Source organism: Curcuma longa, unplaced genomic scaffold (assembly GCF_044706935.1).
Source record: "Curcuma longa cultivar G26 ecotype Majalengka, Jawa Barat unplaced genomic scaffold, ITB_CL_G26_1.1 contig_13987, whole genome shotgun sequence".
Lineage (NCBI taxonomy): Eukaryota > Viridiplantae > Streptophyta > Magnoliopsida > Zingiberales > Zingiberaceae > Curcuma > Curcuma longa.
In genome coordinates, this window is record NW_027429613.1 from 16,547 (window position 1) to 33,150 (window position 16,604).

Consider the following 16,604-nt stretch of genomic DNA (forward strand, 5'->3'; position numbering starts at 1 on the left):
AGTCCTCATTGTCTCCCGCGTCTTAGCTCATCTAAGAGGTTGCACACGTTAGACTATTCATGACTGATGGCTTGACCATCCGTAGTATTTGACTGGAACAATTATATTAGGTAAAAATGGCCATAAAAGGTTAAAACAAACTCAAAGGCAATTCTAAAGAATAAAATTTTAGTGCAAACTAATTTACTAATAAAAAACTCTACCACTTATGGTAGCAATAGCACTGTGACCCAAAACATATCACATAATTGATGAATTTCAATTATTGTGACATAGAAGATAAATCATCGCAAGTTGAACCGAGAGATAAAGCTCTATTACAGGAACTGAATTTTACAAGGGATGGTATCATCAGCTTCCACGGGCAAACATTTTCCTTTTTGTCTCCATTTTGGAGGTGTTTGAGGATTTGGAAGATTTTGCAGTCCGTGCATTACTGGCATTTTGAGCTTCCTTCTTCTGCAACTTCCTGAGGCTAGGTCTGTAAAGAATGACTGAGCGGCCAATCTGTCCAATCGACACCGATCCAGTCGCATGCTCAAGTTGTTTTATTATGTCACTTAGCTCCCCAGGGCAGCTCCCATGTACTTTCAACTGCATGTATCGAAAATGATTAGCACTTTCGAGTTTACACAGTGATTTTCAACTCTTGTTTAAAAATACTAAATAATCATTATCATCACCAGCATATCCTATTGGTTTCAACTATTTGACTCGACTATGTGAACACATAAGCAACTAATGGTTTGCAATGACTCCACGATCCAAGTGACTTAACTGCTAGCATCTTGGTAGTCTTGAACAAGTAGCTTTAGGTGAAATACTCTTTTTCAAAGGTTTTACATGGATTCATTAGCTCAGTAATATTTATCGTCATAGAATTTATCTGCAGTCATAGAAATTCAGTTTTAAACAGACAGAGGAACTTGATAACTGACTATTTGATCGAGTAACTTAGGATTATTTTAGACCGGTTTGATCATATTTCATGACATAAATAGGGTTTGTTGGGCTAATTCTTTACCATGGATAAATTTTTGGTGTTTATTCTATTTTTTTCATTAATTTATGGTATTTATGGATATTTATTTGATTGCAATTTATTTGCAAGTAATCAATTTAATCCTGGTTCAACTGTGGGTTCAAATCAAGTCAATTTGGCTCAACCAGGTTCAATTCTGATTTAACGTGGGTTTAGTTTGCATCCAATGCGGTTCAGCTCAAGTTAATTTGGCTCGATCAGCCAAATCTTAAATTGGTTTACTCAGCCCAGCCCAAAGCACAAGTTCAGCCCCAAATCCTAATTGATTCAGCCAAATCTTAATTGGTTCAATCACATCTGATTGGGTCAAGCCAAATCACATTTGGTTAGCCGGTTTCAAGTGCTAGGGTTAAATGGCAAGCGCCGGTTCGAAGCAAACGGGGGCTCGCCACTGTTTCTCCTTTCCCAGATCGCGGCCACTGTTTCTCTCCTTCACCCATCGCTTCTTCCTCCACCGTGATCCCGAGCCTCCGCCGCCTCCATCTTCCTCTTCGATTAGCCACAAAGCTACGGTCGGCGTCCACAAAGGTCGATAAGCGCCGATGCCACCGCAGGAGCTTCGCCAACGTGATTGCGAACGCGAGGTTCTCAGTCCCCGTCCGCCCCGGAATATCGTTGAGAGTGACCAGCTCCGGCGATTGGCGGCGACGTCCCTTCCGCAAAATAGAGAGCAAACTGTGAGTGATGGCTCCGACAAGTTCTCTACCCTTCCGCATCCACCGACGCTCAGCACGGGACGCCGGGTTGTGCTTCGACTATCTCCTCCACCGAGAACGCGAGGTAAGGTTTTGTTCGGTTTTCTAACTTGTCTGTGATTTGCAACAAGGGTGATGCTGAGAAGAACCGAAGCTTGTTTCTTCCCCAACTTGAGCTCGTCGGAATTGGCCATCTTCGGCGGCGCTCTTCCATCCATGTTGGCGTGAATCGACTTAAGTGGTGTTCTTGCTGCTGTTTGGTGCCGATTGGAACCATTCATCCACCTCCACAGTCTTCTCCCCTGTCCTCTGTTCCGAACCAAAAGGGAAGGAACCTAATCCTAAACCTAGTTTGATTTCCACCGATTCTACTTCTCCTCTGTTGTTAGCTAGTTTTTGTTTTAAGCTACTTTTGTTTCTGTTAATCAACCCCCCCCCCCCCCCCCCCCCCCCCCCCCCCCCCCCATTTTGATCGTTGTTTGAATGTTGTTATTGATGTTTAGCATATGGAATTAGGGTTTATGATTGTAGGCAGTAGATAGAACCTCTTCTATATTTTGTTTGGGTTGAATTCGGCATTGTTGGCATTATGTTCTGTTTTGGGGAATAAAAGAGGTTAAGAATAGCTTTGTGTATTGAATTATTAGAATGTGATTCATGCTTCTGATCAATTGATTGTGTGATGCTTTACCTAGGTCAATGATTGAACTTGTGTCATAGCTTGAACTGATGTCATGAATGGAATGGGATTGATTTGTCTAGGTTGACTTAAATTATTGTTGTTGTGGAATGTATTGTAAACATTTGTGAATATGTGGTGGGATAACTTGTAAATTGAATGTATCGGTTGTATAGTATGAATAAGTGTTGTGTAACTAGTGTAATGCTTGTGAATAATTGAATGTAAGGATTGTAGGATTAATGTTTTAGTTTAATTTAGAAGTGTAGATTGTAAATAATATGTACGGTTGTGATTCCCTTGTTGTATTCACTTGTATGTATAAGTCATTTTGTGAGATAGTGTTATTGAATAACTCTTTACTTTGTATTATTTATGTTGATTGTATGAAAATGTAAATATGTATTGTATGTATATTGTTGTATGATGTATGATATGTGATTCGAAATGTATGTGTGTAATTATGTATGAATAGAAATTCTATTGAATTATGAATTGTGTTAATAAATAGCATGCTTTTAATGGACCATTATTGTATGATGTTGTTACCCTATCTATGATTGTGTTAATAATTGTATGTATAATACTATGATTAGCATATATGACAATGTGTGATTTAGTAAGTTTAACATTGTTTCATTAATTGTATAGTCAATTGTCAATAAATGGGATTGCGTAAATAGTTAGCAATAAATAATGATTAGTAATAAGTAGAACCTCGCACCAAATGTTGTCTAAAATAACTTCCGATCATTGAGTCCGTGAGAGAGACGACCCGGACCTCTCTATACTACTTAAGGCGATAGTTAGGGATTTGATAAATAAATTATTAATTTTGATGGATGTGAGTGACAACAAATAAGGGAATAAAAGTATAACAATAAAATTCCCACCAAAACATCCACATCAAAATTTTGGCGCCGTTGTCGGGGATTCATTTGACTGTTGTATATGTTAGACTGTATATTGGTGTTCTTATTTGTTTATTTATTTCATTTGTTTGTTTATTCATTTGTTTGCGCATTGATTGATGTTATTTATTTATCTATTTATTTATTCATTCATTTATTCTTAATTGTTTAATTTTTTTGTTCTAATGACTTTGAGGATGTTGTTGATTTCAGTGGCACTAAAGCTTTTCTGTGCTTTTCTATATTGGAGAGGTACACGAAAGTGTAGGGAATTACACTGGAAGCAATATCCCTAGGATCACTTTCATCGATGTTGACTGGATACAGTTGCAGAGTTGAGAACCCAGGGCGATCAGGAATCAAGGGACTCCTCTTGCGACGATCCATCTTCCCGGTGAAAGGGGAGTAATCTACCTCATCTTGTTGTTGTATATACAGTTTTATTTTCTTTTATTTCTTTTCTGTTAAGTAGGATGTATATACTTGTTTATAATTCTTTCTTTGTTAGGATGTGTATAGTTTTAGTTTTATTTTTCTATTTTATAGGATGTGTATAGTTATATTTTTTTGTTTGGTAGGATGTGTATACTATTTATTTTGTATATATTTCATTGTTTGTACATATTACCTTGTTTGGTTAGTTAGGATTTGTATACTTGTTTATCAGTTTTTCTTAGTTTAGGATGTATATAATATTTGTTATTCTTTCTTAATAAATCATTTAGCCTAGGATGTGTATATATTCCATAATTTAGGTTAGGGTGTGTATAAATAAATATTTAGTTTAGAATGTGTATATTTATTTATCATTCTTTCACAATAAATTTTCCCCCTTGCATGACTTGATCATCTTAGGAATTGTGATAACTTAGTTATCTAGGTTTGTCGAGTTTTAGAGGTTCATAAACATGAAAGAGTTCTTGGATTGTGTAAGGATACAACTTAGTGATGGATTTTACCTTGAATAGTTGAGATGATGACTTGTTTTTACCTAGTGAGGACTGAGCCTGATTTTTATTTGTTGTGTGGCACTTGTGGTAAATGTCACTCTAGAACTTGCTCTGATTCTGTCAAGGCCACATTATCATAAGGTTGCATAATTTCATGAAGGTTCTTTTATTCTTTTATTCATTTATTCATTCATTCTTTCTATTTAGTATAGGTTATCGAATAATCCATCTATCATTCATCATTTTTTCCTTACCATCTCTTTCATTTCTTTGCCTTGGATGTGGGAACTCTGAATGCTGAGATGAGAGTTTTGCCCAGGACGGACAAAAATTTAAGTGTGGGGGTGTGAGTAGATAGTTCACCATCGACAGACTATTTGTTTTGTTTTGTTGCTTTTTATTTTCTTGTTGTATTTTTATTTTTGTTTCATTACATTTTTAGATAGGTAAAAAAAACAAAAAGAAAGAAAAAGAAAACAAAAAGAAAAAAAAAAAGAAAAAAAAAGAAAAAAAAACATAAAAGAAAAAAAAACAAAATGAGAAAAAAAAAAGAGAGTTTGGTTCTTTTTTTGAAAAATGAATAAAAATAATAAAAATAAAGTTTGAGTTGGTGATATTATTTGGGATAGTTGGTAGTGAGTTTTTGCAGTTTTTATTCCTCCTCTTGAGTTTTATGATAGACTATACTTTAGTGTGAGAGAGGGATAGGAGTTGTTTTCTCATTATTGACTCACCCCAAACTAGCTTGGTTTTATATTCATTGGGCATGATTTTCATTGACTCATCTATGAAGTATATCGTTTTTCCATGTCTTTCACTTATCCATTATTCTCTTCCACTTATATTTCTTTATTTTATTGCCTTTATTTTTCCTTACACAGATTGTTTTCTTTCCCTTATTCATTATTATTTTGTCCCCTTATTCATTATTCTTTTGTATATAAACCTTTATGAATTGTGCAATTTTATGCATATGATAGTGGTGGAGATTAAAAGAAGAGCAAGTCTATGGTAGTGCATAATCTATAAGTAGCTTGAGAGAGCTCCACTTTTTACTTGATTATGAGGATGAGCGACCACATTATTTATCCTGTGAGGTCTTTTTAGTCATCATTCTCAATTTATTTAGGATGGATTGAAATTGCTATTTTGTTGATCCATATATGAATTGAATTCTGGATTGCTTGGGTTTCTAAGATTTGACACTCTTATTTAACTAGTTGTTGTAATTTTCTAATTTGATTGATACAGCTAGGGTGGAAAATAATGTATATTAGTTTACTTTCACGAGACGTGAAAGAATAAGTATGGGAGATTTGATAACTGACTATTTGATCGGGTAACTTAGGATTATTTTGGACCGATTTGATCATATTTCATGACATAAATATGGTTTGTTGGGCTAATTCTTTACCGTGGATGAATTTTTTGTGTTTATTCTATTTTTTTCATTAATTTATGGTATTTATGGATATTTATTTGATTGTAATTTATTTTGCAGGTAATCAATTTAATCCTGGTTCGAGTGTGGGTTCAAATCAAGTCAATTTGGCTCAACCAGGTTTAATTCTAATTTAACGTGGGTTCAGTTTGCATCCAATGCGGTCCAGCTCAAGTTAATTTGGCTCGATCAACCAAATCTTAAATTGGTTTAGTCAGCTCAGCCCAGCTCAATGCACAAGTTCAGCCCCAAATCCTAATTGATTCAGCCAAATCTTAATTGGTTCAGTCACATCTCATTGGGTCAAGCCAAATCACATTTGGTCAGCCGGTTTCAAGCGCCAGGGTTAAAGGGCAAGCGTCGGTTCGAAGCAAACGGGGGCTCGCCACTGTTTCTCCTTTCCCGGATCGCGGCCACTGTTTCTCTCCTTCACCCATCGCTTCTTCCCCCACCGCGATCCCGAGCCTCCACCGCCTTCATCTTCCTCTCCGATTAGCCACAGAGCTGCGGCCGGCGTCCACGAAGGTTGATAAGCGCCGACGCCACCGCAGGAGCTTCGCCGACATGATTGCGAACGCGAGGTTCTCAGTCCCCATCCGCCGCGGAATATCATTGAGAGTGACCAGCTCCGGCGATTGGCGGTGACGTCCCTTCCGCAAAATAGAGAGCAAACCATGAGTGATGGCTCCGGTGAGTTCTCTACCCTTCCGCATCCACCGACACTCATCACGGGACATCGGGCTGTGCTTCAACCGTCTCCTCCACCGAGAACGCGAGGTAAGGTTTTGTTCGGTTTTCTAACTTGTCTGTGATTTGCAGCAAGGGCGATGCTGAGAAGAACCAAAGCTTGTTTCTTCCCCGACTTGAGCTCGTCGAAATTGGCCATCTCCGGTGGCGCTCTTCCATCCATGTTGGCGTGAATCGACTTAAGTGGTGTTGTTGCTACTGTTTGGTGCCGATTGGAACCATTCATCCACCTCCACAGTCTTCTCCCCTATCCTCTGTTCCAAACCAAAAGGGAAGGAACCTAATCCTAAACCTAGCTTGATTTCCACCGATTCTACTTCTCTATTGTTAGCTAGTTTTTGTTTTAAGCTACTTTTGTTTCTGTTAATCAAACCCCCCCCCCCCCTTTTGATCGTTGTTTGAATGTTGTTATTGATGTTTAGCATATAGAATTAGGGTTTATGATTGTAGGCAGTAGATAGAACCTCTTCTATATTTTGTTTGGGTTGAATTCGGCATTGTTGGCATTATGTTCTGTTTTGGGGAATAAAAGAGGTTAAGAATAGCTTTGTGTATTGAATTATTGGAATATGATTCATGCTTCTGATCAATTGATTGTGTGATGCTTTACCTAGGTCAATGATTGAACTTGTGTCATAGCTTGAACTGATGTCATGAATAGAATGGGATTGATTTGTCTAGGTTGACTTAAATTATTGTTGTTGTGGAATGTATTGTAAACATTTGTGAATATGTGGTGGGATAACTTGTAAAATGAATGTATCGGTTGTATAGTATGAATAAGTGTTGTGTAACTAGTGTAATGCTTGTGAATAATTGAATGTAAGGATTGTAGGATTAATGTTTTAGTTTAATTTAGAAGTGTAGATTGTAAATAATATGTATGGTTGTGATTCCCTTGTTGTATTCACTTGTATGTATAAGTCATGTTGTGAGATAGTGTTATTGAACAACTCTTTACTTTGTATTATTTATGTTGATTGTATGAAAATGTAAATATGTATTGTATGTATATTGTTGTATGATGTATGATGTATGATGTGTGATTCAAAATGTATGTGTGTAATTATGTATGAATAGAAATTCTATTGAATTATGAATTGTGTTAATAAATAGCATGCTTTTAATGGACCATTATTGTATGATGTTGTTACCCTATCTATGATTGTGTTAATAATTGTATGTATAATACTGTGATTAGCATGTATGATAATGTGTGATTTAGTAAGTTTAACATTGTTTCATTAATTGTATACTCAATTGTCAATAAATGGGATTGCGTAAATAGTTAGCAATAAATAATGATTAGTAATAAGTACAACCCCGCACCAAATGTTGTCTAAAATAACTTCTGGTCATTGAGTCTGTGAGAGAGACGATCCGGACTTCTCTACACTACTTAAGGCGATAGTTAGGGGGTTTGGTAAATAAATTATTAATTTTGATGGGTGTGAGTGACAACAAATAAGGGAATAAAAGTATAACAATAAAATTCCCACCAAAACATCCACATCAGAACTACAAAGGCTTGAGAAAAAACCCCACAACAACCAATGAAAGCAAGAACCAATGTAATTACTTGTTCTGGAAATCCTGTGTTATAATTAAGGGATACACCCAAACCAAAGAAAGCTGCTGGACTCTGTAAATCCAACAATTTCCTCTCAATTCAATGAATGCCCTGGGACGTGGACATGATATACTAACCTGGCAAAGGTGCCAACCATACTTTCAAATAACATGAATTGTAAGGAAAGGTACAACTTTCTTCTCAATATTATGACTTGAAGTGAAGAAGACTCTGATCTCCGTGTTCATTAGCACAAGATTTTGAGTTTCCAATGAATACATTTCACCGTCAAGGAATCTTGAAAGTGAATTATATTCCATGCATATGATGTGTATTTGATGTGATATAGGAAATATAATAAGTGGAGCATTGGAGAATTGTTATCAATTTGTCATGTTATATAGATCGAGGTTAGCCAAACGGTACAATCAAACTTATTTCTTGATCCAATAACAGCCTTCCCTTGATCCAATAAGAGCCTTGACTAAATAACAACCTAATGAATCTCCTTTTTGTCATTGGACTTCCCAATTAATACCTTTGTAACACTAATATTAACTTTACAATGGTCCCATTGTGTTTCACTTTTTACTCGGATTTGGGTACAAGTATCAATCACAGTTGTTGTTCCAGTGTTTGATATAGTCGTGTTTAAAATTTCTTTATATATGATCTATAGGGATACCAAGTGTTCACTAGAGTGCCACTATTTTAAGTCAATAACAGATATTAGTACAAACGTGTATGAACAGTCTGAGTATGATCATAAGGATATCGAGTGTTCACTAGGAGTGTCACTATTTAAGTCAATAATAGATATTAGTACAAAGGTGTATGAACAGTCCGAGTATGAGAGGCACTTCAGAACTTGTAAATCGACCATGATAAATGTAACATAAAGAGTTTCGGAAGGAAAACTGGTGTATACATACGGAATATTAGTAAGTAACATGAAGAGTTTTGGAAGAAAAACTGATGTATATATATGGAATATTAATAAACTAAACGGGGTGTTAATATAGAAAAACTGAAAAATGTCTTATTGATTCTTACCTAACTTTGGTTGACTTCCTCATTCCATGTAATTTCATTTAACAATAACCTTTTCTTAATGTTTTTATGGGACCTGACCTGACTTCTTGAATCCATGTATGTTGATTCCAGTTTATACAGGGATTGGTAAATTTGAAAACCATGATTCTAGCCATCCTTTTGCATGATGTAAGAAAGACCCACTGTGTATCATATTTGCAAATGACATTTTGATGTTTAACCTAAGCATAACTAAAAGTAAATATATGAAACGTAATTTCAGCAATAAGAAAAGAAGTGAGAATTAGCTTATATCAATAGACACGAAATGTTTGCATAAAATAGTTTTAGATATCTTGGAACCACACCTAGTTTCCGTTGCAGGTTCACCATATTTCTTGTTCTTAAGTCTTGCAAGTAATATACTAAAACAACAGCAAAATAAATGATAATTAGAAATAAACAAGGAAAAAAGCCAATAATAAAAACATCTCAAATAAGAATAGTAAAAGAATATTAAATGTGGCAATGGGTTAAGCTGACAAAATTTCCCAGTGGCTACACCCTAGAAATTTGATCAAAAATACTACCTCGACATACAAAATATGAGAAATGATGAAGAATGGCTAGGCCAATTATCACACCACAATGCACTCACTTGTTTGTGCATTAGGATACTACATCATTATAATTATACTATTGCTCTTTTTCCAAATCATTCATTAGACTGTTTACTAGTATTTAGAAAAAAAATATTAAACTAATTGACATTAACACGACTGCTGAATAGGGTTTTCTTGAGCTAAGGTCTAATAGAAAATCATATGAAGAGAAATATAGAAAATTAAGAATTAGTATGAAGGATTAAAGATCAAGTAATAATGGTGCATCACAACACCATCATATATCATCACAAAGGTACAGAAATACAAATAATTAAAAATAAATACATATATGAAGAGAAATACAGATAATTAAAATTTACATACAAGATAAAAGATCAAGCAATAATGGAGCATCACATCATCAGCATAGTCATGCATTATCATAGAAGCATAGAACACATATTGAAGATGCAAATGGTCAACTGAGAAACTCTTGCACTCTCTCACAGTGAACGTGATGGTTGTCACGACTTACAACTTCAATCCTAACTATGATCACCACATAAAATACCGCTACTTGTGTCTCACATGGAAAGTGTTCATGCATATAAGATAAGTGATACGACAATATCATCCCACACCTCATCGAAGATGTTTGCTTAAGATGTCAAAGTATAAGTCTTCATGATCAAAATGACTTGAATATCGCAAATCAAAGAAAACTCGCATTTAAGCTGCACTAAAATCTTCACTGACATATTATAGAATCATATGATGTCTCAAGGCAGATCACTCCAATGAACTAGTTACATTTAATTAGCATCCACGTTTAATTCTCAACATCCAATGTTTCCAGCAGTGAGATTGGCTGCTTGGTAAATCAAGGAGTTTAAAAGGTATTAGTCTCGACAGAATCGATGACGTCCGTGCTCACTAGTATGTTATAAATCATATTGCGGACATTTAGTAAATAAGTTTAAGATCGAATCAAACACAGAAAATTTCTACTGAAATAGTGAATTACTATTTATCAATAAATAATATAACTGTAAGACGATTGCCTTAGAGCACCTCTCAAATATAATAATTGCTTGGTTAGTAGTGAGCCCTTGATTAATATGTAGTGTTGAATAGCTAGAGGAGGTAGATATAGTTTAACCTAAAAATTCAACTCTTAACTCTTGTGAATGCTTTGCAAGGCCATAAGATATGACTCTCGAGGTGTCACTTCTGAATCTCACTAGCTTTCTCCTTTCAAGAGGCAAAGAAACCTATTATAAAAATTCTTCTTTCAAGAGGAATGAAATACAAGCTTATAAGGAAACTACAATACTAATGTTGGAAATACAACATTGTGAGCACATAATGTAGAAAATTAAGCTCAATTCACCATTGATTCGCCAACTTTAATAAGCTCCCCTTGGTTCTCTATTTATACCCTTCAAGTTGTCTTCAAATAAGATTCACTTTCTATTCTGCAACACTTCAATCAACTTAACCATTTCTAATTGATTCTTTTTGCAATCGCATCAGCCTTCTACCTGGCCACAGATTTTAGTTGATCACCTTGATTCTAGTCAACTGCTCTACCTAACGAAAACTAATTTGATTGACTCACTCTAATTCCAATTGACTGAGGTACTTTATTACAAAAGTCTTCTAACAATTCCAGTTTTCCTCTCTCCAATCAACGGTTTTATTTTAGACTTCTACGGGATCTAGTCGACTGCTCACTCTACTCAACTCAATTGACTGCTCAACCGACTCAATTCAAAATAAAATGTTATGTTCATTAGTGAACTATCCTAAGTCAATTAACGAGCCGACTCACCACACTAATCAACTAAGATCAACCTCCAATCGACTAGATCATCGACTACAAGTAAATTAAGGTCGAGTCATCATTGAAGTTATTCCTGAATCCAAAAATATACACCATTCAACTCACATAAGAGTTTACTTGTTCCAACTTTACTTTGCGATCATCTCCTATCTCAGTCCCTCCAATGCATCAAGCCCTCAACTCGTTCCATGTGTCATCCTTCACTACCACTTAGAGCATGGTTACTAAAGAAGAGCATCAACACACAAGGGCAAACCTAATTTGCCCAACATATCTTTGGTCAAGCACGACTACTTTAGGCATGATTGCACTAATAAAGAGTATTAATTATGATAATCCTAGAAGACTAAGTTCAAGAGGTTTACTCCATTATCTTTTGTAAAGGAGCGATTGTAGTGGATTGATCAAGATCGACTCACATAACAAGTCATAGACCGTAGAGCGGAAGTGGAGTGTTGAAATGATTAACCAACTCACACATGAGAACCTTACACATGCTAATAATTGAATGGACTTTGTCTTGCCAGAAAGTGTTACTTTTAGGTCACACTTATTCACCCCTCCCTCTGTAGTTGTTGCACGGTGCCATTACACAATTCTACAACGAACATGTTCATAAAAGAAATCAAGTTTAAGTGTCTAACACTACCATTAAAGAATTCTACAATTCAAGATACAACTTAAAAAAAAGATGCTAAGATAAAAGCATATGATTATTAGAAAATAATAAAAAAAAGTATTACAAATTGAATGATTTGGTGTAGCTCTAATAGATTTTAAATGAAAGAGTACATGTTAAGATTTCAAACAGTATGGAAATGATCAACATGACTAATAAACTTTGAGGAAAAGTTGGATCAATTAGAGTTGCAGAGTGTATTGAAAAATGACACAAGCAAAACTCCACCTGACATGACTAAAAATGATTTAAGGAACCTAGGTATCAGTAGTGGTTTTGAAGTCACAGGATAATATTTGTATAGACAACCCCCAATTATTGGGACTCGCAGCTTGCTGTCATTGTAATTATTGTCTTTCTAATCTAAAATAAACGTTTACACATCTTGGATGCATTCACAGCTGATGTATAAAATAAACCTACACTTCTTGACTACATCCACATCTAATCACATATAAGAGAAATTTTTCCTAGTCTTTCCTTAGTTCTCATCAAACTATTCTTGCTAATAGAAGCCCATGTCCTATCTAACGTAAAGTGCCAAAAAATGGAAGGGGAAATGGGATGAAAGCTTTGAGGGGATCAATCTCCAAAATGGCATGATTTCATAATTGTGTATACAAAAGAAATCCCTTGCGTGATTATTTATTGGCATCCACAAGAGTGTCTTGTCTACAACAAAATAACTAATTCTACTCTAAATTGAATTAACCATGGAAGAGGATCCTAACTTAGGATCCTATCAATTACCTAAGATAGCTTGAAAGTAGACCAAGGTCTCTACTTCCAAACGCTATTCTGACCGATAGCTACAAAATACGAGAAAAACATCAAGATAGAAATTTAACCTTGAGGAGCTCATTGGCCTCTAGAGTCTCAACGAAGGCAGCAGCAACCGAAGGAGTCACACCTGACTTGCCGACCTGCTGGGATTTGAGCTTCTTGCCGAGGCTATTGGCATAAGAAGCCAGTTCCTTCTTCTCCTTGATGCTCAGCTTCGGCGACGGCAACCGCGCACGCGGAGGGTCTGCGACTGCCCGAGTTTCCTCTCCCGCTTCGTCTCCGGACTTGGATGATTCTTCAACGGAATCTTCTTCGTCTGGACCCGCAAAAGCAGATGGTCGGTCGCTCTGGGGATGAAGAGGCAACGAAGCGGGGGAGAGGGAAGAAAAGAGGCGATGGGAGCGGAAGAAGTGGCAAGGAGACGACGAGAGCGGAGAAGAGAGGGGTGAGAAGAGAAGGGAGGAAGAGGAGGAAGAGGAGGAAGAGGCGAGCAGGAGACTGCGGGGAGAGCAGGGAAGATGGAGGCGGAGAAGGGATAAGGCCATGTTTCGAATCTGGATCGAAAAACTGGGTTAATTTTTAAAATGTCACCGTTTTTATGACGCCTCAACGTGATACATTAGGATATCCGTTATAACAAAAAAACAAACAAATAATTATTTTATTTTATATATATATATATATATATATATATATATATATATATATATATATATATATATATTACATATTACCTGTTTATCTATTTTCTACAATAAAAATAAAATTTGTCACCTTATTACTTTAACAACCCTACATGATCGGTCCATAAGGAGATAAATCGAGAAATTATAATTGATTATGATGGAAGAGGATATTGCTCGACTTCGACGAGATTCGAATCCTTACCTTCTTTTGTAACTCTGTTCCATCGTAATCAATTCAGTTATGTTTCAAGGACTACTTGTTTATCCGTTTATCAATAATTCATAGACACGTGATAAAAAATTTATTTTTAAATTACTTATACATATATTTATTATTTACTATCTATTTATACTGATAACTCATGCACTTCTATCGATATGATAAATTGATTTGATATTTTTTAAAAAACATTAAATTTTAAAATTTTAATATATATATAGTAATATGAAAGGCATCTGCATTTAACTTTGTTTATTTGAATGGACCAACAAAATTTAAAAAATTATTATGTGTTATTTTGTAAAAAAAAAAAAAGATTAGTTATTCTTTTTCATTTTTATCTATTATAAAATAATCGATAGAAAAATTTAAAAATCTATCATAGGATTATTTTTTATCGATTATTTCCTTTGTTTTTCTTATACTTGCATTGAAAGGCCCTACATGGCTACCTCGTGTACCCCTTCGTTGTTGTCTCATACGCCCTTATGCGGCCTTGTGGCATCCTACACAGTTGTGAACGACTCGATATTATTGTAAGTAGCTCAACAGTTCTACACGACTGTCTCTTTTCTATTACAATCATAATTTTTTATTTTTTTATTTTTTTTCTTTTTTTTTCTTTTCTTTTTTTCTTTTCCTTTCCTTACAGGTTCGTTTCTCCTCTTTCTTATCTTTTCTATTTCTTTTGCCTAAAATTTTTTTCCATCTTGAATTCTTTTCCTTCCTCAATCCATTATTTGGAAGTAAAAGAGCATTAATCATATGCAAAACTTGGGCCATCTCAGTCTATTAACCCAAAAGAAATTTAGTAATTATGTTTTTTGTCTAATAGCTATGTAAATATTGGACATTAGACAAAGAAATGTGATACGTAAATATGCAGCACCTAGTTGTAGTTAGATAGAAACTAATAGCAAACTCACTTCTGCAACTTCTATGATAGGTTGGTTACCTATACAAGCCTATGAATGCATGTATGTTGGGTACAATGCGAGGCAACTCTCTAAGAAATTTGATAGCCCCATCACTATGAGAGAAGGGGGTTCCTCCTCATAACAGTGGTCGCTATGACCAAACCGGGGGATTGTTTACCAAAAAGATAAGTCTTCGTAAAGACATAAGATAATGTATGAGGGCCGAGGCTTGTTCTATATCAGAAGATCAAGAAAGTTGGTTGATGAAAAATAGATACTACACTTGTGATACGACCACAAATTAGATTTGTCGGTTATTATGTTAAATTTTTTCTACTTCAATTTGCATTCATGTGTTATAAGATGTGGACAATGAGTTCAACTTCTCAAAGTGGATTGTTGAGCTAAAGCTAAGTTCTACTTATGCAAATTAGTAGTCTTCCACTTAAAGTCACTCTTCCTTATGTAGGAAATCAGTGAGCCTCCGGAACGATTCCGACGATACAAATTATCAATTCTCGATCGGATCAAAATATAACGGAAGTGATTATATAATTTCACAAATTATTAATTAATACATATAAATATAAATTAATGAAGAATTTAAATTTACAAAAAGAAAATTTTTTCTAGAAAACTAATCTCTTGGTAGTTTTCCTCTTTTTTCGTAAATTCTAGGTGCGCAAAAACCACAGCCTTCTAGTACGATCCTCCTATCGACAGTAGTGTGTGGGCATTCCAAAATACAAATATCAGAAATTATTTATTTTTTTTCTCTACATTGTTTTCAACTCATGAATGTTGGGATTTATACCAGAATTCTAGCTGTGTAAATAAATATTCTGAAATAAGAATCACATTTAGTCAAAAATTTGCATTTAGTTTTTATGCAAGTGTCCATTTAATCTATATTGTAGATTAACATGGTGTGCGGAGTCACACACAAAAGACCATGTTATCAGTTACTTATAGATTATAAACAGTGTTCACAACCAAAATGGATTGGACAAACCATTAGAGTGGTTGTAGTGTAATTTGGTCTTAATCTGTCTTGACTATAGAATTACACTAGTACACTAAGTGTGTATTGAGCAGGATCATCTGAGGATTGTTCGATTTATACTGACTATATAATCGAACTAAACCTCTGTTACTATATATGTACATGCTCTTAATCCCGATGTAATAACAAACACATGTGCTTAGTATGTACTGTTAGGATCGGTTGGTTCGCTAGAGGGGGGGTGAATAGCGTTTTTCGATTTTTCTTGATCTTTCTCTGCACAGAGATTAGCGGAAGCAAAAAATATAAAAGAGAAAACAAGAGATCAACGCTAACCCGGTTTGTTTACTTGGTATCCACCTCCGCAGAGGTGACTAATCCAAGGATCCACACGCACGCACACACCCGATGCACTATGAATCTTCTCCTTCTCGAAAACCCTCGAAGGCGGAGAAACCTTTACAACTCTTTCGATCTCCTCAAGAATGATATGAAATAGTTTTGAGAGGAGAGGAAGAAAGCAGAGAATGGAGAACAAACAAGTTCTCAAAAGAAGCACAAAGCAATAAAAGAATAGCGAAGAAGATGAGTTGTTCTCGTGCAGACTTCTTTTATAATCTCTGCAACATCAGTCGACTGCTGGCAGGGCCAGTCGACTGATGCCTTCAATCGGCAACAAAATCTTGCATTAAAGCGCATTAAATGCTTGCCAATTTTCTGCAACGTTCAAATAGCAATCGACTGTCCAAGACCAGTCGACTGGCAATAGTCGACTCACCATAACACCAGTCGACTGCCCAG

The 16,604-nt window shown here is 35.4% G+C and overlaps 1 protein-coding gene across 1 annotated transcript; it reads right to left on the bottom strand.

The window, feature by feature from the left end:
* Positions 1-226: 226 nt before the first annotated feature.
* On the bottom strand, positions 227-13,525 carry LOC141816022 (uncharacterized). The gene is made up of 2 exons (XM_074703856.1): positions 13,043-13,525; positions 227-594 (listed from the first exon to the last, which is right to left on the bottom strand). Exons 1-2 carry the CDS (start codon positions 13,520-13,522, stop codon positions 352-354), a joined length of 723 nt encoding a protein of 240 aa, XP_074559957.1. The 5' UTR covers positions 13,523-13,525; the 3' UTR covers positions 227-351.
* Between the last annotated feature and the right edge of the window lie 3,079 nt (positions 13,526-16,604).

What these genes read in the sequence shown, in the direction of transcription:
- LOC141816022 (XM_074703856.1), bottom strand. Translation starts at nt 13,522, where the DNA reads ATGGCCTTATCCCTTCTCCGCCTCCATCTTCCCTGCTCTCCCCGCAGT. An exon ending in AGGCCAATGAGCTCCTCAAG is followed by an intron (nt 595 to 13,042) that starts GTTAAATTTCTA and finishes CGATACATGCAG; the next exon opens with TTGAAAGTACATGGGAGCTG.